Genomic DNA, 25,143 nt, shown 5'->3' with positions numbered 1-25,143 from the left:
GGAGATTGTGTGAAAATAATTAACGATTCAATTCTGGTTCTGATAAAATTTTCCTTCACTTTATTGTGCGATTATTATTATTCTGACAATAGCGTTTTGCCACGGCAATGGTGAAATTCACTTTATCGGTGTTCGTTTTAAGGAGAGTCGACTGTAGTTTTTACTTTCCCCGAATGTTAGATATAACAGAGGGAAAGTACGACGATCGGTCAAAAAATGACCCCTGAAGATTTTTATATTTTTGGGCTCAAGACACCTTGGAACATCGAGAAATGCAAAAACTTCATTTTTTTTCCTGTATGTATGGATTTGTGTGTGTAGGGGGGCACAATTTAGTTCCAGGGTTGCAGAGTCGGTAAAAAACACTCGACTCTGACTCCAACTCCGGCAAAATTAGATACCAAGTCATTTTATGGGAGACAGAGGCGTTCATAGGGGATTACCCTACTCTGAACTCTAAAAGGAGCACTGGGCATTTACCCAAATACTTTTATAGTTAGTAATTTTTAATATTTAACTTACATTAATATTTATTTGTATAAAAAATTAATTTTTAACAAATATTTAATAAGAGGAAAAAGAGGGAGCGATAAAATTCTACATCTACATATCTTTACTCTACAGCTTTTGTACTTCAATTTCACCTTTCCAGAAAAGTTAGTCCAACTAAAAAGTGTGCGATCTAGCTACTTCAGCCTCTTATCTAGAAAAAAAAATATATACACTCTGATCAATTAGTCTGGCTCATTCAGAAAAATAGAGTACTTATTTAGAACGGAGATAATAAAGGAATGAATCAAAAATATTCAAATTCAATTGGGTCAAAATAATTTAACTACTAAACACAAATAATACAAAGAAAACTATTGATACATATTTAATAAATTAAATTGTTGCAGCTTGTATTTAAAATAAATGAATTATAACAAAATACAAAAACATTTAAAAAAATTATTAAATATAAAATTAATTTTCTTTCATTTAAATAAAAAAACTAAATTAAAATTAAAATGCCAGAGTCAGAGTCGACACATTTTCCCCGACTCTGACTTCTCTGGCCAGAAATTCCTCCCGACTCCACAGCCCTGTTTAGTTCACCCTCTCTGAAGTTGAATAACGCCTGTGCTTTTTGTCGAAATTTTTGAAATTTTGCAGGGAGGTTTGTTTATTTGGGGGAATCAATGCTATTAAATTTTGACGATTAAAGGTAAAGAGATGGGGAGATAAGGTGTCACATCTCAAACAGAGTCAGAGTTACTGACAATTTTACTCTTTATAAGCATTTACAATTTTTTAGAAAACCCTTCCCTCAAAATTAAACTTTTTGCCATTTTATAATACACTCATTGCAATAAAAATTAGTGCACCAAAAAGTTGTAAGAATCGAATGAAGTTGTACTGTACATATGTGAGTGCAATGGTAATATAAGTTTGATTACAAAATGAAAGCAAAAGGATGATTTATTCCAGCAAAAAATACAACTAAATGGAGGTTTTACTGCTCATGGTCACCACTAGCCTAAATACACAATGTAATATGGGCAGACGTAAAGGCATATGATGCCGTATGGTATCCTGCAGCATCTTGTACTACAGTTGCTACAAGTGATCCCAGACATGTTCAATCAGTGAGAAAGTAGAGGACCAAGCAGTCCAGGGAAGTGTGGCAATGTAGCAGATGCAGTTCCATGACAACCTTGCTGTCTGTGGTCGAGCCTGTTGGAAAATAGCTCTTAAAACCTCTGCCATGAGAGAGAACACATGTGGCTGTATAAACTAGCATACTGTTGGGCTATCACAGTTCCTTGGATCCCTAATAGAAGTGACTGGCTATCATATGTGATGGCATTCCAGACAATCATAGCCATTGGGCAGTATGCCACTCCAAAGCATAGGCAGGATTGAGGATTCATTACAGGCCTCCAGACAAACAAAGCCATCGTCAGTGCCCAAACTGAATCTGGATTTGTCGATGTAGACCAGGGGTCACCAAACTTTTTTCTCAGCAAGCCACATAACTGAGAGAATGATGAGTACGGGCCGCATAACCATTTTGTTCGATGGCCGAACAGCCAAGCAGTCAAGGTGGCAGCTGCCGCTCTGGGGAACCTGGGATCGAATCCGAACAGGTCGATAAATTCCCAGGAAGTTTTTGGGTGGTGGTCCATCTGGATATGTTGAGTTCCATCCCTCACCACCCATCCGCCCCATTGTAGGCCTCGCCAAACTCATAATGGGCTTGCTAAAAGACCCTCTTAGTGCTCAAAGGACAAAAAGAGGATCTTTTTAAAAAAACCATTTTGTTCAATACAGTACACTGAATACACAAAAAATAAAGACAACCAACATATTTATTTACCAATACAAAACCACTATTGCTGCAGCAAGCTCGTACTCACTTTTCTTAGAAACTTCACTGCAGGTATTTACAAAAATAGCTCTCTGATATCCAAAGTCGTTGAATTTTTTATTTCACTGATTTTCCTAAAAAGTATGTTACCGTCAGATGCAAAAGCCAGATTGGGCTAATTTTGGTATGTTCACTTACTAGGTAGAGAAAATTAAAATAAGTGTAAGTTTATCTACAATCTCTGATATTTCTATATAAATTATATTTTGGCTCATTTGGGGCACAGTGTGGCAGCAGGCCGGATAAACTGACCTCACAGGACATAGTTTGGTGACCCCTGCTGTAGATGACTGGGTTCCATTGTGTTGCGGTCCAATCACGTTGGGAGTGATACCACTCCAAACGGAGCAGATGGTGGGAGGTGTCAATACCAGCACACACAATAACTACCGCAATACCAAATGTTCATAACCCAGGCACCTCAAAACGGTACGGACAGACCAAGATTCCAGTAATGAAAGTGCTACCTGTGACCAGAAGGCAGACAACGAACTCTTGGATGTGCACATGATTGTCAGAGGTCCAGCAGTCTTTCAGACTAGTGATCTGCCAAGGGTGTCCTGAAACTGTGTGCTGTGTCTGTGAACTGTCTCTCTCGTCCTCTGGTCCCAATAGTTGCTCGCATGTTGTCAGAACAGCCTAGGTAGCAGGTTATTTGGCAAGATGACCATCTGACTTCTCTCAACCTGATGATCCTTTCCCTCTCAAGTTTGGTTAGTTGTTCATACAGTCTTCAATTTTAATGCAAAGGCATGTCTAATGACAGTATCTCTTTGCAATTGATAATCAGACAGGATGCTTTTGCATGCTTTCTTTACAGGCAAATAAAAATGCATTCTAAGCCCTCGGCTGGCATTATGTAATGAGCCATCATGCTATAACTCTAATCATTTTTCATGTCTGCTTGAGACTTATCTGCATGCGATGTTTCAGAGATATACAACAAATCCTTCTTGGTGTGCTAATTTTTATTGCAATGAGTGTAGTTAATTATAAAAAGATTTTTAATAAAATATCATAACATATGATGTTACCAAATGTTGCTGGGAAAGTTAAGCAACTTGTTGCTGGAATTTTTACTATTTAGTTTTAGCAATATTATACTAATAAGATTAAACAAGAAGGGTAAACTCTGGAATTTGAAATTGCAGAATCTAATGAATTCTGGATTTCTATTTTAGCTCAGTTTGATTTTTTTAAGGCTATTGATATTATAGTTTCTCCACTTGGTTGAAATGTTCCATTGTATTTACTATATAGTCCATCTGGTGAACACAGTATTGCATTATACTATTTAACATAGAACATGCAGGTGCCCTCCTCTCACCTGTATTACATATATTAGTATAAATTCCTATACTATTATTTTAAATCTTTTAAGATTTAAAATAATAGTATAGGAATTTATAGAAATCAGTGTTCTAATATTGTCAGTGTAATAAGCCAACAGTAACGATTCATGAACATTTAATTGTATGTACTGTATATAGAATTCTCAAAATAATTAGCCATATTAATTTTGTTAATTATCCAACAACATTTAAATGATTGGGCTGCAATTTGAAAAAAATGTAGACTTATAAATTCCCACTGTTGTATGCTTGTCTGTCCTTCCTTTAATCTCAAGAATGGAGTTATATAGATGTAACTCGAGACTAGATATGGAAAGCTTAGGGACAGGAGACCCGATTAACTATATATGAACTTCCGATTTGCAGAGGAAGTCACATTATTTAAATTCAAAAATTTCCCCTAAAAGGAGTTGGATAGATGAAAGCATAACTCTACTGCTAACGGGAAAAGTATGATGTACAGGGGCAGAACATTACTAATGTGAAGTTTAGGGCGACATGTACAAGGTCCAGCGAGTGGGATAGTACAAATAAATAACTAGATTTTATTCTCATAACAAAGTAATTTATTTTCGCTCTAAACAGGTTCTTTGGATCTCAACAACTACAAGTGATTTCTATACACACACACGTTACAATCTATCCTAACAAACAAATGATCAACAAGCGCGACAACTATATGCGGGTCGAAACTTACAAACTAATTCTTATGCTAATTATAACTAAGGAAAGAAGAGAAGATGGAAAATAGAAGAAGAAAAAAAAGTAGAAATACCAGGACTTTCCTGTTTTTTCAAAGACTTGGGTGAGATACTAGTTTGATGCTTTTCTTGGGGTAAACGTTGCTCCTCGTGTTATCTGTCGGCACTCCTTTCAATTTCTTTCACTAGCTTCCTTGGGGTGAACGTAGCCTTCAATCGTCTAAAATTCAATCGGGTGGCTACCCTAATTCTGCCCTTATTCTTCGGAATTCGAGTCCAACTCTCTTTTTCAAAACCTAGTGGTCTCCGATTGTCGTACTAGCTATCTGGTGCCTTCCTTCTCTCCATCCGTCCTCGTTGAGAGTTCCGACCAAAACTGTCCCTTCCCTTTGTTCATCGGCCCCAGGGCCTTGCCTCACCCTTTGTTTCCGTACACCTTTCTTGGAATTGGTAATCCCACCCAAGGGATAATGAACCAGAAAGACAAAGCAAGAAAGTTGTAGAAGAAAATGAGACAAAGAATAGAAAAAAAGGTTACTAAACTAAACTTAAATTTATATTTACAACAAAAATATATAGCGTACAGCTACACTAATTTGAGGTGGAGAGCATATATTTTAAATTGAATAAATTAAAAATATGATTAAAAATTGCAGCACGGCATTGTGATAATATCATAAATTATTGCTCATTCCTTCTAGCTTATTTCTATCTATGTCTATGCCTGGAAATTGTTGTAACTAATTAATTTAATATTCTTTATAATTATTTTTATTTCATCCTAATTATCAATAATTTTAAGTTTTAAACAGTAAAAACTGTGAGTGTGTATTTTTGAACATAAAACATTTGAATGTACTCAAATTTTCATATCTACCCTCTTGAAAGTACTTTACATTCCATTTTGAAAAGCTGTCCCAAAAGTGATAATTTCTGTAATGTCAAAAACGTTTGGAAAGAAAATATGTAAGTTTTATCCTAAATTTAGCTTTAATATGTTTGTTTCAAACCCAGAAAACTGACTTTAATTACCTACAACTTTAAATTGCGATGTACTAATAGCTTGCGAATCTATCATATTATTTTCTATTTGTACAATTTATTTATAAATAACTATAGTTTCTGATAAGAAGCAGACACAAATCAGTTATTTTAGTGTATTTAGTATATGTTAGATTACACTTCATGAAATAAGTTAGACCCTATTAAAAATGCAGAACGATCATATGTAAAGTTTACTAGGAGTAATGTTGACTAACTGGCAAGGAGTCGCAAATGTTATTTCTGAGTCTGTGGTACAAATGTTCTTTGGAATACATATTGAATAATAACAAGTGTGGTCAATTTGCAACATTGGTTGCAAGTTGACCACACAAGTAAGTTTTCTGTTTCATCATCCAATCCTGTTTTAGTTTCTATTTAAAAAAGTACAATATTTATAATAAATAAAGTCTATTTATACATTTTATTATCTTTACTATAAATTTAATAAATATTCAATAAATAAAATATAAATGAAAATAAGATACCTGAAGACTGTACTAAAGGATAATCAGAAAGCACTCCATATCCAGAAATTTGTGATATTGGAATTGACGGAGGCTGAACGTAAGAAAGAACTTGAGGTTGTGAATGAGCAGGAGTTGTAATTGTTTGAGCAGGGACTGTTTGAGAAAATATAGCTTGAAGTCCTTGTTCAATATTAGCTTTTAAACTTACAGATGATATATTGCTATTATGCAATTTTTGAAGTTCTAATTTTAGATCTTCTAAATTTGTAGCAACTGTTAATTTACGAATTGATCCTTCCTGTTGACCACTTGTAAGTTTCAAAGGAATTGAATAATAAAGCGAATGAGTTAAAGAATGAGTTGTAAATAAAGAACCACAATTTCCTGTTATTGGATCAACAGCAGATTTAGAGGTATGATGCTTTGGTGAAGATGGTGTTTGGGTTTCTGAAATATTTTCTGCCTGTTCTATCACATGTTCCACCACTTGACAGATTGGAGAATTCTATAAAATAAAGAAAATATCGAAAGTTATAAAATAAATGATATTTTCATTAGATTTTTTTATTGATATATTATTGAATTATCTTTTATCTGTTATCTAAATAAAACAAGATCTTTTTTTTAAAAATAACAAATTTTTTATACATATACCAGCAATATATATATATATATATATATATATTTTTTTTTTTTATCCTGTTTCAGGTAAAATGCATTTCAATGTAAATGGCTAAAAATGGAGGATCTGACAAATTCAAAAACAGTAAATTAATCATTTTGGTATTTAGATTTAATGTTATCAGGTTAGTATTGTTTGTTTATATTTATTTATAACTTATAGCCTGCACAAAATAAAATATAAAATAATATTAGTCACCTATTAGTCACATGTATGTTAGCTCTTCTCTTTCTCTTTCCTATATCTCTCTAGTTCACGTATGCCTATGCATACATCATAATGTGCGCGCACGATACTTTCGATTTGTCACTTTTCTATCGTAGATTTCCCATTTTACAATTACCTGACTCATAGCCTGGTGATAACAGAGAAAAGAGATAGATAGGATGTCGGTATAAGTCACAGTTATGATTTCACAGATTTGAGACAGCTTGGTATCCTAAACGGCCCCAGGCTTTTGCCCGTGCATGCTGTGACTTTCATTACAAGCATTTAGCTTTCCAAAGTCTATGAGAACAATTATTTGGCATTGACGGCTGCGAATAAGCTGCCTCAACTTATTCGATTATGTTATCAACTCAATTTCATATTTATTTTCACATTTTCACTTTGCGGTCCTTCTCTGTTCTTTTTCTGTTATTTACATGTGTAGGTAATTTCATTGTTATTCACATTCGATATCATCATTTATCACACACTGTCATGATGCTCTTGTCTGTCCACTACAACTGTCAAGAATTAACGTGATTGGCGAAGCGTAGTGACAGCGAGCCAATAGAGAGCAGAGTCCTTGCCATAATGCGGTTTGCGCACCAATTTTTGTACGTGCATTAATAAAGCTGAATAGTTTGGTCGAATATTCGATATTCGGCTTGAGGCCAAATATACTATTTGTTGCAACACTAATGGGATCCCAAGGGTTAAGGATATAAAGTATCTAGGCGTAATTCTGGATGAGAACCTACATTGGAAAAAACATCTAGAATTTGTAACCTTGAAAGAGAGCAAAGTCTCTAACACCATTGGCAGTATTGCTAAGAACACCAGGAGAGTCAGCCTGAAAAGTACAAGGTTTATTTACTTAGACACTATTGAGCCCATCATGCTGTGCCTATCTGGGCCTCAGATGCTAACAAAATCTGCACCCAGAAGAAGCTCCTGAAGGTACAGAGAATATAGGCACTCTGCACAGGCTTACCGTACTGCCTCAACAGCGGCCCTTTTGGTCATTGCTGGACTAATGCCTATCCACATTAACAATCTACCAACTTTGGAATTTGATGAATGACATCTACTTAACTCCTGGAATAGCGACATGACCCAGAACCTCCTGGAAGAAGCTAAAAATGCCATCAATGACTATGGCATTGAGAAAAAGGCATTACTGATAGTAACATTGAACTTCTCAATCTTGGTGACTTTCATAGAGGTGATTTTCTGCCCTGTGACTTCACCATTTATACTGACAGGTCCAAAAACAACAATGCCGTTGGTGCTGCGTTTATCTTTTATAATCATAGGAATAATTCAACCCACAAATCGGCCTTCAGGTTGGGCTCTTACTGCTCAGTCCCCCAGACCAAACTTCTAGCCATTGAAAAAGCCATCAAATACGTGTTTGAAGACTACTTTCCAAAGAGGAAATCTATTAACATTTTTTCTGACAGTTGCACTACACTACTCTATCCACAAATATGACAACAGTAGCCATCTCATTTCAAGGATTCACCAGACGATCACAACTAATACTCCCGGCCACATCATCAATGTCTTTTGGGTAAGACGTCAGTCGGGAGTAGTAGGCAATGAGTCAGCAGATGCCCTTGCGAAAATGGCTTCTATCTCCACTCTCCCTCTGTCATATACAACGATCCCTACCTCAACCTTAAGACGTTGGTTGGTTCTGGGGCTCTGCACTTGACAGGTGGCAAACTGAATAAAACAGCTGTGCAACAGGCAGAATGATGCATCAGTTCTGCCAAACATCAAAGACAGGCTGGGCTGGAAACATTTTAAGCCTTACTTCCTGTGCACTCAAATGATAATGAATCAGGGAAATTTCAATGCATACCTAAAAAGAATCGGTATAAAGGACACTGACAGTTGCCCATGCAATCACCAGCACAACCAAGACTGTTTTCACTAATTACTTGATTGTCCTCTCTTCGACCAAGAGAAGGACATTATGATTGGCCACTTCCTCTATAAAGGGTTCAACTGGCCCTGCCTATCAAGAAGTTTCTGAGTTCCAGTGACACTTTCAAGAAATTGAATGACTTTCTGTCAACCACTGGAGTCTTGAATGCTCCTTCTACAAGATATCTTTTGTATTTAATATTATTGTTTATTGATACTCTATGTTATTTACATTATTTCTAACTGTATCGACATTTGTTGTGCTGTATATAATTGCCAATTTGTATTAATCTACTTGTGCTCATTTTGCATCTGTACTCATGTCTATTACCGTAACCATTAACCCTTGTTTTATTTGTAAGCACTCCTTGTAACCTTTTTATTAATTGTAACAGTACCTTATTGCACCACCTAGTATTTGTAATACTAATGAAACTTTGTAAACAGTTTTTCCATGTACCCATATTGTACCTACATTCATTACTGCATTTTAACTGTCAGCTGTTTCAATTGCACCCACAATTCATTAATTGTCTAAATGTCCGCTTGTACATTTATGGACTTTGTATTTGTCTTTAATGTGTCTGTTTATATTTTAAAGAAATGCGATGTGGGATGCCACAACTTCCCATTTCCCCCCTTTTCCTCTCCTCATTTCCCCCTTCCCTTCCTCTACTCCTACCAAATCTTCTTCCTCATTTCCCACCCTTTCACCTTCTTCCAAACTGGGTAATACCTTTGAGTGGTGCCTGGTCTTCATCCCCTATTAAATCTAACTATCCAGGACCAGCCCGTTTGTAATTTATTACTGGATAAAGTTTTTAATGTACAGGAGGGTCTAATGATGTGTTCACTTGTTTATAATCGATCAGCGCCGCCGTAACTTATCCGTTACAATTCCCAGACACGCACCTGTTATCAAAGAGTTGACCGTTACGATTTGACCATTACAAGATTGACGGTTGCGATTTGCGCTGATCGATTATAAACAAGTGAACACATCATTAGACCCTCCTGTATATGTTACCATGATCATGTTTTGTCTATACTTCAATTTATATTTTGTTATCTTTTGTCTACTCATGTACTGTACATATCCACTGCTACAATCATTGCAGCATGCGATAAATATGTAATACTATCATATAAGCTATTCTGTACCTGTTCAATTTCATGTAATCACTTAGCAGTATTGTACCAATTCATTTGTATCATCTGTTGGTAATACCCTACATTTATTCATGTACTGTGGTGTCACTACTACTGTACAACTATATATTAGTTTTTACCATTGTATACTGTATATTCTATGTTTCTCAAAACATTACTGTTTTTTGTATAGCATTACATTTATGTAATTTTTACCCATATTCTTATTTGTACTTGTATTTTCGTTTATTAATAAAGGTGATGCAGACACCCATGGTTCCCATACTCACCTTCAATCTTTCCCTATCTACTTAGCCCCCTAAACACTATCTCTTCCTCTTCTTACTTCCACTTCACAACTACTACTTCCATAGAGGTAAAATCAGTTTGTAAACAGACAACCTCTCTACTCCTTTTAATGAATATGAATATCCAGGGCTGGTACAGTTTCCCTACCATCAAATGTCACTGCACGCCACTGGAACATTACAATGTTTTCAATACAAAAATCACTGTGATTATTCATTTCCAAATTTTTTCTTGTACAGTACCTTTCTCTCAAGATGATATTTTATATCCATAACTATCTCAATAATCTACTTGGTTTTTTTGAAATAATTAGAAATTATCATCATCTTTCCAAATAATCTAAAAGCAGTTATAAAAAAAATAGGTAACTTTTGACACATAATTAAGAAAATAATAGGTATGTTAAGGAGTTAATTGCTTATAAAGAGCAAAAATGATTTTTTAAAAATGCCAGATGCAAAATTTATTTTATGACTATTAAAAAAATTACTAGAAAACATTCCAGAATTATCAACATAAATTCATAATGCTGTTTTATACTTTTCAACTATCACCTCACCCCTTGTAACCTCTAACATTCCAACACCCAAAATTATGTAAAACACATTCCTAATAATTTTCATTAAATTGTACTAAGAAATAATACATAGCAGGGGATACTGAACATTAGAATGTTTTTTTTTAATAACATATGTAATATTGTGGCTGTACACCACAGTCTACTTTACTTAGTTATAATTTTTTTAGTATTGTTCTTTTGTTCATTGTCCTTTCACATTTTCTCAAGCTTTCGAACATCCTTAATAACTTTCCTTCTTGGAGGTAAGGGTCATGTCCAGGAAGAGCCAATTTAACTAGTGGAGGGATGCGTGAGGGCACATGAGAGAGAAGATCAGTTTGTAGTTTGCACATGAGATGAGAGGAAGAACTCAGAGGAGCATGTAGCCATCCATTCCTAAAGTGTATGGGTGAACTCCGGAACTTCCGATCAGTAATTAACAAGCGTAATCATAACTTCCTCCCAGGATTTTCCACAATCCCAGGAGGAAGTTATGATGAAGCTTGTTAATTACTGATCAAAGTGCTATCCTCTGGGTCGAATTCTGAGTGACAAAATTCCCATTTTTCACTGATCTGTAGTATGCATGTGGTACTAAATCCAACTACACTGGTTGTAACTTCTGACTAAAGAACTAATAGTTTGGTGGTAAGAGTCAATCAGTGGACCAAGGAGACAAAAGTGTGTTTCACAATAAAGGAATTTCCTCGTGGACTATCAAGACAATGAGTATCTTTGTTCTTGAATACTTCTTGACCTCTATCTTGAATACTCCATCTTGAATACTTCTTGACCTCTATCTTAATTTCTTAACACTATTAGTTGGAAGTTTAGTTATAAGGATTTTATTTTTGTAACATTTGTTTTTCTTTTGCTTATTGTATAAATAATTAATATTGCAATTTTTTATGCTTTGTGGTATATACAAATTGTAACTGTTTCTGCCAGATTCTGAAGATTATCCTAGAGTTAGTATCTGTTAAAGTACCTGCTGTAAAGAAAATTCAATGCATAATTAAACTTTGTTTTCTATCTATGGTATTGATTTTATTTTTCTTGTGTATTTGCCTTCATGGGCCAACAGTTACACATATCTCATTTCACAGTACAGTGGCATAAATTGTATGATTTGCTATGGAACACTACATAAATGAAAATGAATCATTCTGTTATCCAAAGGCCAAGACCTTAGCATTCTGTAACATTTTTGTAAACACTTCCCATTCTCTTGTAATGCATTACAACAAATATTTGGATACTCATTTGCCCACCTACCCCTATCTGCATTATGTAATTTGTAGATAACTCCATATCATAATGTAGATAATTAGAAGAAAGAAAAAAAGTAAGGAAAGAGGATTACATGAATAGAACAAAGAATGTGTTCTATTTTGAATATAATTTCTGTTAAGAATATAACGCTGATATTTATCATCCTCATGAGACAGGAATTTATACATAACCCCTTGATTTAACAGACTGGTTGGATGAAAAAGATGTCTGCTATTGCCAAATGTCCATTAAATAGAATATGTTTTAAAAACACATTTTAATAGCAAACTTAAAATGTGCAAGATGTGTTAAAATGTTATTATGTATATGTATGAATAAAATATTATTATTATGTAGTCATTGACTCTTGTTCCAAATTTTCAGCATATTCTATTTGTGAACAAACATAATTTTTAATTTTTCCTATAGAACAAATTTTTTTTCTGTTAAATCCAAAGTCCATTAAATTGAGGTCTGTTAAATCAGTGTTTACTATGCCATAAATGAACATTACATGACTGAATGGAATAGAAGCATTTGGAATTAATGTAAAACACGTAAAATGGCAAGGCTGATTTTTGGGACAAGACTATGTCTCAGAGACTCGGGGCTTGATGCAATTGCTTAAACTTCGTTGGCCACAGCCACAACCACAAGGTCGTCCATGAAGCATTTTTGGTGAAATTAACCTATACAACGTTGAAATTTCTATCTGTTGCGTGTTGTCCTGGGTTGAATTTTTGTCGATGCCTAACAAAAATTTCCCATTTTTGAAAAAAATAATCATGGCTATTGTAAAATCCGAAATTATTTTTTATTTTGCACAAACAAAATAAATATATTAATAAATGTAAAACCAAAAAAAAATCATATTTTGGAAGTTACTTTTAATATAAAATTATAACAACTAGCGCCATCTAAGTTTCAAAAACATCCCAATGCTAAAACGAGATACAGTGGTACCTCGGTATATGTCTGCTTTAGAATACGTCCTGTTTGGACAAAACAAATTTTGCTCGATATACCACTTTTGTTCGGTATACAACTTAATTCAATTATACGTGCCATCTATGAACAAGTAGCACTATCGGTGTACTAGACCAGACTAGATGTTCGTGGTGCCACGGTTTATAACTTTGTTAAATTTCTTCTGATTTTAATTTGTAAGTAAAATTTTATTATTTTTATTAATCATGAATTGCAAAAAGGCAAACAAAAAGCAACAGAAAACTAAAAAAATGACTAGAATCACAAAATCACAATGGAACTGAAAAAAGAGATTGTTGAGAAATATGACGGTGGCATGGGTGTTCGAGATTTAACTGTTGCATACCATATTCCGAGAATGATGATATCAACAAACGTGAAAAATAAAGACATTATTAAATCTGCTAACATTGCGAAAGGGGTTAAATCAATTTCTAAACAGAGATCGGAGACATTAGATCATGTTGAGAAATTGCTTTTGCTTTGGATAACTGAAAAACAGTGTGCTGGCAACAGAGTATCAGAAGCAACTTATTTGCGATTATTACTGTAATAACTTTAAAAATCTATAATAAAATTTATTTTTTTATTAATGTGCTCAAACAGTGTTTCAATTATTTTACAACCCCATTAATATACCATATCAAGAGGAGTTTTTTTTACATGAGAACAGATTAATCATTTTTATATTATTTCTTATGGGAAAGGTTGGTTTGGTATACGTCCTATTCGGTATAAGTCCAAACATCAGGAACTGATTAAGGTCATATACCGAGGTTCCACTGTATCTCGGGTCAACCAGTCAAAGTCAGCAGGCCACGACCAGAGAGATAAATGGGTGTTTTCAAAGATTCGTTTGTCAAAATTTGATTTTGCAATGTTCGCATTTCCAACTTCCCAACAATATATGCATGCGCACATCTTGCACTAGTGCCTGTTTGTAGAAAGAGTGTTGCCATTTTGTATTTTATTTTGACTCAGTTCTCAGTCCCCTGATTACCTACAAGTCTGGTTTTTTTTATGTGCACATGATTAGGGCACCTAATACTCTGTGCTAAATATCAACTCCTGACATGTCCCCCTTATGTCTAAGGCATGTACAGTACCTGTAATGGCAGCACAATTTTATAAACAAGACATAGTCTTGTCAACAACATATAAACCTTGTTCCACTGTAAATAATTTTAAGTTTAGGCATATAAAAACTGTTTTTTACTCTCTTTATACATATTCTCTAAAGTTCTGTTCTCCTTCAAACTGTTTGATACAAAAAATTTTATTATATAATACTAACTTATAAAAATACTTACAATTATGTTTGAGCTCAGATTCTGTATATTCTGTGAAGAAATAATCTGATTGCATTCTCCTAATATGCCATCTAAACAGACATTAGTGTTGGGTATCAAACAAATATTACCAGATGTTGTTAACTGTGCCAACTTTTGCTGCAAACTCGTTAAATCTGGAACGTGTGGTCTTTGTTGCTGATACTGAATAAATGTATTACTGCTATTTCCAACTCCATTACTGAGAATAAAAATATCAAATATAAATTTATTTATTACTTTTAGTAGTAAGTTTAAATAAGTTAAATATATTACACATATATAATATTAATATAATAAAGATATAAGAAGCAAAAAACAATTCTTATTTTTGTAACTTTTATAGATTCTAATCAAATGAAAACAAACTAGACAGATGTAATTAAAAATAATTCAGAAAAACCTTTAAATATCCAGCAAAATACATTTATGCCTAATGTTTTTGATTGTAATTGAATATATGAGCACTAAGTTTTGACTCTGTGGAGGACTTATCACAGACTATTGACATAGCAGAAATCTCACAGAGATGAATAAACATTGGTTGTTTATTGTAAAAATGAACTCACATATTCATTTTGGTGTTGATTTCGTTGAGAAGGCACACCAGTAACAGGTAGAGCATTTTGGTTAGTACAATCCGGTGTTGAGTCAGTGATATGTAGTAATTATAGTAATATAAGGACAAAAAGCACATAACCAATCTGTTTTTGACTATCTTTAACAATCTTCTTCAGGTTCAATCTCCACAAAAAGAAACAATATTAAACATGAAATTCAACAGCAAATAGAATAGTACATGCAGATAACATTAAAATTTTAATGCAATTTAAAAACAAAATAAATTTTAATTCATGACATCTAAAGATAATCCAAGATGTAAAACCAATATGATTTAAACCAAATAAAATGCATGCCCAACCTGGTGCCTGTCAATCTCATTCAAAGATTTCCAAGCATTTTAATAAGGCAGTTTTGCATTGTATTAATAAAGTGGATACATTACATGGGCTAAATTATATTACGGATACCACAAAACAACATGAACATTCTCAAGGCTAATAGTAAAATTAATTGACACCATATGGCAAAAATATATCTTAAAAAACCATCAGAATCAACAAAACCCTTAACATCCAGTAACCAACTGTAATGTAAAAATTGACAAATGTTTTTGATCTTAAACAAGATCTGCATCAGGTCAACAGTGATATTCTAAATTTGAATGCACAGAAAAATTTGATCCAGTTATTGTGAAGAAGGTAATTTTGTTCAGTGCATGCTATGAAAAAACCATCCTCAGCTTAAGACAATTGACATCACAGGATATAATGAAATGTTTGGAGATCTACACAAAGAGACAGCTAAATGAAGGATTATCATCCTTGGATATAGAAGAAATCCCAATATTCATAAGCTGTTAAGAAATGAAAAAAATAAAAGTAATGCTGGAAGATTATCAGAAGTATATTGTATCTCCAGAGAAAATCACTAATTTATTGTTAATACTGAATACATAAGAGCACTTAACAATTGATATTACAGGAGGACCAACAAGCACAGCATTGCCAGCATACACTGTACATTCAGATATCTTTGTTCAATGGAGCAGACTTTATTGATACCAATAATTTAAGGAGTTTAGAAATTCTAAAAACATACAAGTCAGATACAGATGACAATTGCATCAATCACTAAGTTGTGGATAGTTTATCAAATGCTTGTAAATTGTTATATAAGAGTAGATTGACATTGATTTGGACATGTGTTTTGTTTTGTTTTGTTTAAATCATACTGGTTTAACTTGTCAGATTATTTTCAGATAGTGTGAGTTAATAATTTATTTTGGTTTTAAATTGCATTCATATCATATATGTTAACTGCATGTTCATTTTACCTGCTATAATTTGTAATTTAAAGTTTTTGAATATTCTATAGAAAAATCCAACAATTGCCTAAATGATCAAGCTACAATTGTGCTAATTTTAAATAATTAATTAAATAATTTAGAACCATCTGGAAGAAAAGAACTGACCTGGGGCAGGGCTTGAACTCACAGCCTCCGCTTGAAGTGTGGTGCACTTGCCAGTTGTACCACCCAGACCCCAAGCACAAGCCTTCACTTCCAAATGTATTTAAATTTGGCACCTAATGTCTACCTCTAGTAACAAATTACTTTGTATTAATTATTTAAAATTAGCACAATTGTAGCCCGATCATTTAGGCCAGGGATAGGCAACCTGCAGCCCGCATTCATATATTTTGCGGCCTGCGACGCATAAAATGTGAATAAATATATCAATTTCTCAGCTTAAGGAAGTATGCAGCAAAAATTCAAACGTTATTTTTACAACTTATGTATGTGAATAGTTTTTCCCACAATGAATTTAGTAAAAATTAAAACAAGAAACCAGCTAACAGACACATGGAAACTAATTTAAAACTAGCAGTGACGAATATTTAACCAAACATTTCCAATATATTGGGGAACCGATGTAAGTTCCAGAAGCTAAATTAAGTATACCTATGCTAATTTATAATTATATATGAATAAATAATTCTGATTTACCAACATTTTTTTTTCTCTTTCTCTTATATGCGGCCCGCATCAGTTCAAAAGTCGCCCATCCCTGATTTAGGCGATTGTTGAATGTTTCTATATATTCATTGGGCTTTGAGATGTATGTTATACTTTGAGCATTCTGTTCTTTCTTCTGGTGATTGAACCCTCCATGGCATTCATTATGGTCCCAACTGTAGAAAATGTAGCTGTTTTGGAACCTTAGAATTGTGTTTATATACCTGCATGTGCCAATGAGCAGTGACTGGTTTATGTCAAAAATTGGGTCAACACTACTCCATTCTTGCTTCATGCACTGCTGGAGAGGTGCAGCCATTTCATCAATTTGTTGTCTTATGTTCTGGAAGTTTTGTGTGTCAAAAACAAAAATTATTACAAGTTTGTTTTAGTAATACTTTTCCAGTTTTCTATTAAATATGCCTTTTAGATGCTTAATATATTAAAAGATGTTAAAAGTAACTTTAAAAACTTTTAAGTAGCCAGCAAAATTTATTTATTGTCTAATATTTTTGACTGTAACAACTTTCAGGTTCAATCCCCAGACACATAAAACAAAATATTCAAAAACTTAAAATTACAAATTATAGCAGGTAAAATACACATGCAGATAACATGATATGATATGAATGCAATTTAAAAACAAAATAAATTATTAATTTATAATATTTGAAAAAAATGGGACAAGTTAAACCAGTATGATTTAAACAAAACAAAACACATGCTACAACCCAATTCCAGTCCATTCTTATTTAACAATTTCCAAGCATTTGATAAACTATCCACAGCTTGGTGATTGATTGTATAATTTATACTTCAAATTACAAAAGTAAGAAAGAAATCTTCAAATCATGCATGTAACTATATACTCTGATTTTAAAATATAAAATTCGGATGAGCAACCATTTTTTTGATATAGTCGCAGATATGGCAAAATAAAATTGAAATTTGCCACATTACACAAAATGACAGCTATGATAACATGTTGGTAATTCTGAGGTGTCCAATTTTATTACTGTGTTAACAAATTTGTATGTAGTAAAATTTTAAAACAGCACAAAAACTTCCACAAAAATAAACAACAAGAAAGCTGGCACCAAACACACAAATACATTAAAGTTGAGTACAATCAAAACATTTGTCCATCATCAGGATGTACTTAGAACATTGTTACCTCGAAGATGCTTGAAACATTCATTAATGTGGTAATGCAAAACAACCAATTATGTTAATAAAGCTCTTACTAATAGAATTATTGTTTAGTGTCCATATAGATGATGAATAATGTTCAAAAAGCACTCTTCTCATTATAGTTTTTGTCATCATGTGGCTAGGTGGGGCTGAGTTTAGACACACACAAATAATAAGGATTTCTCGCCTTAGTAAGCTCTGGTAGTGTCTTAATTCTCTACACATTAATTATGTTATATTATATTATAATTATATGTTAATGCCTGTGATATAACTGTACAACAGACATCACATTGTGCCAAAACCTGAAAGAAAGGATCTAAAATAACCATGAATCAGGAAGCTATCATTAGTTGAAGTAACATTAATCCAAGACTGCCAGTTCTGTTAATGCTAATGACTGAAATTAAGGCATGGAGAAACTGGTACCAACAGTTTGAATGGTATGCAACACTCACAGAACTAGAAAGGAAGTCAGTGAAAGTACAGATTACTGTATTTATGTTGGCAATTAGCTCAGAAGCAGTAAGCATGTTCAATACTTTTTTGGAGGATCTAAAGAATACCCTGAAAAAGTCAGTAGGGTTTATGGGTTATTTTCCTCCCAAAGTAAACATGTATGAAAGGTTTGAGTTTAACAAAATTGTTAAAAATGAAAATGAGAAGTTTGAAGATTTTCTGACAGCATTGTTAATAAGAGTAAAACCTGTGAATTGGGTACCTTGCATTATAGCCTGGTTGCAGACAGAAGACACCAAAACAGTTGATGTCTTTAGTGGTGTTGATAGAGAAAAGTTCCTGGCTGAGGAAAATTTAACAGTGATGAACACTGTTAAAATATGCAAAAAAAGTGAACAAGTTTGCAGTCAGTTGACCACTATAAAAAAGAATGAATTACTGAAAGTTGAAGCTGTGAAACGTAAGTAGGAACCTAAAGGCAAAGTCTAAAAAAATGCAAATGCTAAATAGAAAGAATGCATATGACCGTAAATTCATATGTTTGAGATGTAAAACTATATGGTTGAGTTACTGCAGAGAAAAATACAGGCAATCAGTGAGCTGAAGGTGCCACACAATGTCCTTTTGTTTCAGCATTTTCTCAGAGTTCATGTAAATTGCATATAATAAGGAATGTTACACCTGTCATTGATTGTGACATTTTGCTAAGCTTTGTAAATCATCTAAACATATTGCAGCAGTAGATGGACTGCTAGCACCATCCTCCACAGAACAAATAGAAGAGCGAAGTATAATAATAAGTAGTGTCATAAATACAGATAGCTCCATGGACTGGGACAAGGTATCTGAATTCTCTAACAAACATAAAATCAAGCTGAAACTTGATACGGGTGCACAGTATAATGTTCTGACTCTTCAGGAAGCTAAGAAAGCCAATTTGAAAATATGGCTATCTAATATGAAAACCATTATGTCCTTTTCAAACCACACAATGCCTGTGAAGGGTGAATGTATTTCTGACATTCATATTAGATTTAAAAACTTAGTGACAAATTCATTGTGGTCAAAGAAGATCAACCAATCTTAGTAAAACAGACCTGTGTTCAGATGGGACTGATTAAAAGAATTCAGAGTACCACTGCTTCAGAACAATTATTAGACAGTTGTAGACCTAAACATGAAGAATTTGAATGTTTAAATTTCAAGTACGAGATTGACTTGATTTTATTCTTTAAATTCTCTTCCTCATTGATGATCCCAAGCTCGAAATCTTCCCAACAAGAAGAGTACCTCATGCTAATAAAGGATCAAGTAAAGCAAGAATATGAAATCAAACACTTTAGTATTTCCAGCAACAAACTAAATTTAGTAAAATAAGAACTTTTTCGACTATTTTCAATAGTCCTGTTCAGTTAAGCCTCTTTAAAATGAAATAGAACATAAAAATAGAATGCCTGCCTCTTCAAAACAGGCATTCTATTTTTATGTTCTATTTCATTTTAAAGAGGCTTAACTGAACAGGACTATTGAAAATAGTCGAAAAAGTTCTTATTTTACTAAATTTAGTTTGTTGCTGGAAATACTAAAGTGTTTGATTTCATATTCCATTTATATTCCAGCAAGTTATTTATTTTATTAAGCAAGAATTAGACTGCATGGTATGTTTGAGTATCATTGAGCCTGTAACTGAGCCTATACATGCTGTTTCACACATTGTAATGGTTCATAAGGAAGTAAAATTATGAGTATGCATGGAACATGCGGGTTTGAACAAAAATATAAAAAGAAGTCATTATCCCTTAAGCACATTGAAACATATCGAGATATGTGCTGCTGTTTCTTTCAATGTGCTAAATGGTTTAATGTTTTGGATTGCAAGAAAGAATTCTGGCAAGTTCCTGCAACAAAACAAACAAGCAGTAATCTCATCATGGCTACTCCCTGATGATGATATTCATATCTACAAATGCAATGGGTATTTCTTCAGCACCAGTGTTTATGCCATAAATGGCATATCCACCTATGTAGGTACCAAACAGGAATTAGAAGACATGACAACTATGGTTCAAACACTAAGTTGGAATATACTATATCATAAATCTGAAATTTTACTTTTAAAGTTCAATTGTGTGCATTTTTATGATGACAACTATGGTTATGAAGATTCCCTACAATGCAGGATTAACACTCAATGAAAACAAGTGTTTTTTTCAGAAAGAAAGTCAATTTTCTTGGGCATTTGGTTATGGATACAGGATTGAAAGCAGCCCCAGAGAAAAATACAGGCAATCAGTGAGCTGAAGGTGCCACACAATGTCTTTTTGTTTCAGCATCTTCTCAGAATGGCCATTTATTTAGCCAAGTTTATTCAAACCTTTCAGAGATTACTCATCCACTCAGAGAACTAGTGCAAAAAAGATATTGCCTCTGTGTGGGAGCATCAGCACAAGTCAGCAATGAATCAGCTGAAAGAAATGTTGAAGAGTTTGCCTACCTTAACATATTTTGATGATAATTCTCCAGTTACATTATCAATAGATGCAAGCAAGCATGCCATAGGTGCTGTCTTGATGCAAATGAATCAACTTGTTGTGTATGCAGCTAAAGCACTTGATAAAACACAGCAAAACTACTAAGATTGAAAAAGAAGCATTTGTTATTAAAGTTGGTTGTCTAAACTTTCACCAATATACATGGGAATCCAAATGTTTAACTGTTAGGACTGATCATATGCTTATTATATCAATTTCAAAAAGTCCCTGCACTGTGTTCCACTGAGGCTGCAGAGAATGATGGTTGATATTATGCCAATATAGACCAAGGATGGAGTGTAGAAAGGAAACAGAAATGCACATTGAAGAAACCCTGAGTCAGGACTGTAATTTCAACAATGTCAATGATATGCCAGAAAGACAAATTGAAGTGCATCTGATTCTTCCACTAATGAAGTCTAAAATGGATGAGCTAGTCATAGAAACAACAAAGTCAAAAAAGCTTTCTCTATTAAAGAAAGTAATATGGAATGGATGGCCTGAAAACACCTATGATGTCCCAGAGTGTCTAAAAAAGTATTGATCCTTCCATGACAGTTTTTATGTTACAAAGGCATTCTCTTTAGAGGTGATGTAATTATCCCTCCTAGTCTAACACAATTAATTCTAGAGCATACACATGCTGAACATTTGGTTATTCAGTGAACTTTTAGCAGAGCTAGAGAAAGTGTCTACTGGTATGATATGAATATGTTATTATTAATTTTGTTAGAAAGTGTGCAGTTTGAAAACATCAAAGATATCAGAAGAAGAACCAATTATGCTTCACCAGATGATCATGGCAAATAATTGGTATCATATATATCACTGCCAAGGAAAGAATTACCTAATTATTGCATATAGTTAGTCAGGATACTAAGATTTTTGTCAGATGGACAATATATCTTCAGAATTTGTAATAACTTTTAAAAATGGTTTTCAACACATGGAGTACTGGAGTAACTCTGCTGTGATGAGAGCACCCAGATGCTATTGAGAAAAATGCAAAGTTTTGCAGATCAGTGGAACTTTACAATTCAGACATCAAGTCCTTACCACAAAAAGTCCATTGGATTAGTTGAATGCTATGTTCAAGAAGCAAAAACATTAATCACTAAATACAGAGCTGATGGAACTGATATTTACTTAGCCCTGTTAAATTATCATAATACATTACTTCTAGAAGTGATTCTGGATCTCTGACTTAGCATTTGATGGGAAGATGAACAACAGAAATTCTGCCAACTCATTCAAACTCACTTAAACCTAAAATATTGCAAAGTAAAGCAGCAAAACTTAGGTGCAAAAGAGAGATAAGAAAATTGTAGAGACATCAAGGTATTAAGTCAAGGACACCTGTGTCTGCAGGTCAAAATATGCTGCATCATAAAGATCATAGAAATTGGGCTCCAGCCAAAGTAATTGCACCTGCATATGATCCTCGTTCATTTATACTAAGAACTCTGAATGGTGCCACTTACAGAAGAAATTCTTAGTTATTTGTCTTAACAACTTATCTGAAATTGCTGCAGGAACAGTTGTACCTGAAATGGAAAGAAGACTGTCAGATAAAAGTAAAGATGCAGGTTCTAATGGGTGTGTTATTTATGAATCTGGTTGGTCATCAGAACGAGGTAACACAAATTGTGCTCCAATAGTGGAGTTGCAGAAGGAAGCATTTGAACCTGCAATGTCTGTGGAAAATCCGATTATGACTTATTATGGATGCCAGGTTAAAAGATCTAAAAGACTAGATCTCTAAGTGTACTCTATTGTTGTTAGTAAAAAAAAAAATGTGTGTGGCCAGGCAGCACTGAGTTTAGGCATGTGCAAATAATGATGTCATTCCTTAGTAAGTTCTGATAACACCTTAATTCTCTACATGTTAAATATGAGTTAACATCATATAATATACATCACATTTTTAAAAACTTAAAATCAACAAGGGATTATATATATAACCATATAAGGGAGCACATATATATGTAGATCAACTCTCTCAATTTAAACAAAGATAATGAGGATATCTTTGTTTAAATCATAAGAGAAAAATAAAAATGAATACAAACTTTTAAAATGTCAGAAAAACTACATGCTTTTGAGTATGAAATTCACTGAAAGCACACATTATACCAAATGTAAGCAAACTTCATTTTCTGTTGGATCCCATGAGAGTAAAGTTTATTATTTGATATACAGTACACATTTTTAAAAGTGTATACAGTAATACCTCAAATTTTGTTGACTCCAGTTATCATTGATTTTTTGCTGATCAGCATGCTCCATATTTCATTAGCATGACCACATAACCTCACTGCTAATTTTGCAAAAACATAGGGTAACCCAAGCGTTTTCCTGCTCAGTGTGGTGTTTCTTGTTGTGTGAGCCCCATGCATTTAGCCAACAATTCCATTGCTTTCCTTTCCTTTTACATCCATCATGAGACCAAAGAAAGCTTCCAGAGCCAGCAGCCCTTTGAATGCCATGTTAAATGTTTATTTAGTCTTTACATTAGTTTTTTATATTCATTTTATATTAATTTCTTATTGTTTTTGGTATTAAACACTATATTTATTCTCTATAAAATGTGCTTTGGTATATATTTCAGAGTGTCTAGAATGAATTAATTGGATTTACATTGACTCATATGGAAATAATTGTCTCAGTTTTTGTCAATTTCAGATTTTGCCAATTGTTTTCGGACAGTTACTGATGAAAATGAAAGTATCACTGTATTTTGTTCCATGTTTTAAAAATTTTAATTCAATTTAAATGATTTTATATTTTTTAATTCAAACTTTAATGTATGTTTTCAATAACAGTACAGTAAAGCGTCGTTTATCCAAATCAATTGGGAACTGGGGTTGTTCGGATAACTGATTATGTACAAAAAAATATATTAACCTATCCCATGTTGAAATTTTTCTCCGTTGCGTGTTGCTTCGTGTTGAATTTTTCTCCATTGTGTGTCACTTCGTGTCAGATTTTCGTCGATTTTAGGCTTAACGAAAATTTTTATAATAATAATCAAGGCTATTGTATCGTTAAAAATTATTTCTTTATTTTGTACAAATAAAATGAATATACTGAAAAATATAAAAACAAAAAGTTATACTTTAGAAGTTAATCTAGTATCAAAAATGTTTGATTCAGCACGACACATGACACAGTCTTTCGGTTGACCGGCTTTCGGATAAACGATGCTCTACTGTAGTTAAATATTACAAGCAGCATTCTTTTTTATTCCATAATATAATATGCTTCTTTCTTCTTCCTAGAAGTCAAGAATCCCCAGAATAAATGAAACATAAGTAAACAAACAAAACTGCCACTATAATAAGATGTTTTAAAAGAATGCAATGCCACATACTGTAGATCTTGTGACATTAAATTAAGTTTTTCTTTAACTTATTAAATAAAAGAGTTCATGAAATCAGTTATATTTATTCAGCTTTTAAACTTTTAAAAGAACAGAATCAAAATAAACTTTTTTCAATTCTGATGTTACAACAGATAAATTAAAGAAATTTTTGCAATTAAATTATAAGAATTCTTTCTACACTCTAACTGAACCATATGGTAATACAGAACATACCACAAAACCATAAGTTTCCAGATGCAGACACATGATACAGAACTTTATTGATAATAAAACATAAAAACATGGTGGATTCCTTGGAGATACCACTTGGCTGGTTTTAATGCAAAAAACTCACAAACCCCATTTTCAAAATTATGCACTGTACTGAAGGAATGTCACCTGAAAAAATGTGCCAACAACTGGAAGAGATGAAAATCTGATGGAGCAAGGTCAGGCTGTAGCTGGGTGAGGCAAAACTTCAATCCCCTCCACCTTCCTTAACTTTACTTGGACCACTCTGGAATGGTGTGCTGGAGTGTTATCATGTTGCAACAATGTTTGCTTTCTATTAAGCAATGCTGAATAGCAAGTGTGCAGGACTTCAGACACCCATTTCAGTTGCTCAGC

The 25,143-nt window shown here is 33.4% G+C and overlaps 1 protein-coding gene across 3 annotated transcripts in view; it reads right to left on the bottom strand.

The window, feature by feature from the left end:
* LOC136975639 (uncharacterized) overlaps window positions 1–25,143 on the bottom strand; it is a 247,966-nt gene that overhangs the window by 23,830 nt on the left and 198,993 nt on the right. For all 3 annotated transcript variants that reach the window (XM_067270713.1, XM_067270715.1, XM_067270714.1), the window contains exons 16-17: window positions 14,379–14,598; window positions 5,993–6,479 (exon numbers count right to left, since the gene is read on the bottom strand). In XM_067270713.1, the coding sequence (XP_067126814.1) occupies window positions 5,993–6,479; window positions 14,379–14,598 (707 nt within the window). The remainder of the gene's footprint in view (window positions 1–5,992; window positions 6,480–14,378; window positions 14,599–25,143) is intronic.

The sequence above is a fragment of the Centruroides vittatus genome, unplaced genomic scaffold, assembly GCF_030686945.1.
Source record: "Centruroides vittatus isolate TY-2023 unplaced genomic scaffold, ASM3068694v2 contig_377, whole genome shotgun sequence".
Taxonomy (NCBI): domain Eukaryota; kingdom Metazoa; phylum Arthropoda; class Arachnida; order Scorpiones; family Buthidae; genus Centruroides; species Centruroides vittatus.
Note: the sequence above shows the minus strand (reverse complement) of the source record. Positions and strands in the feature narration are given on the sequence as shown.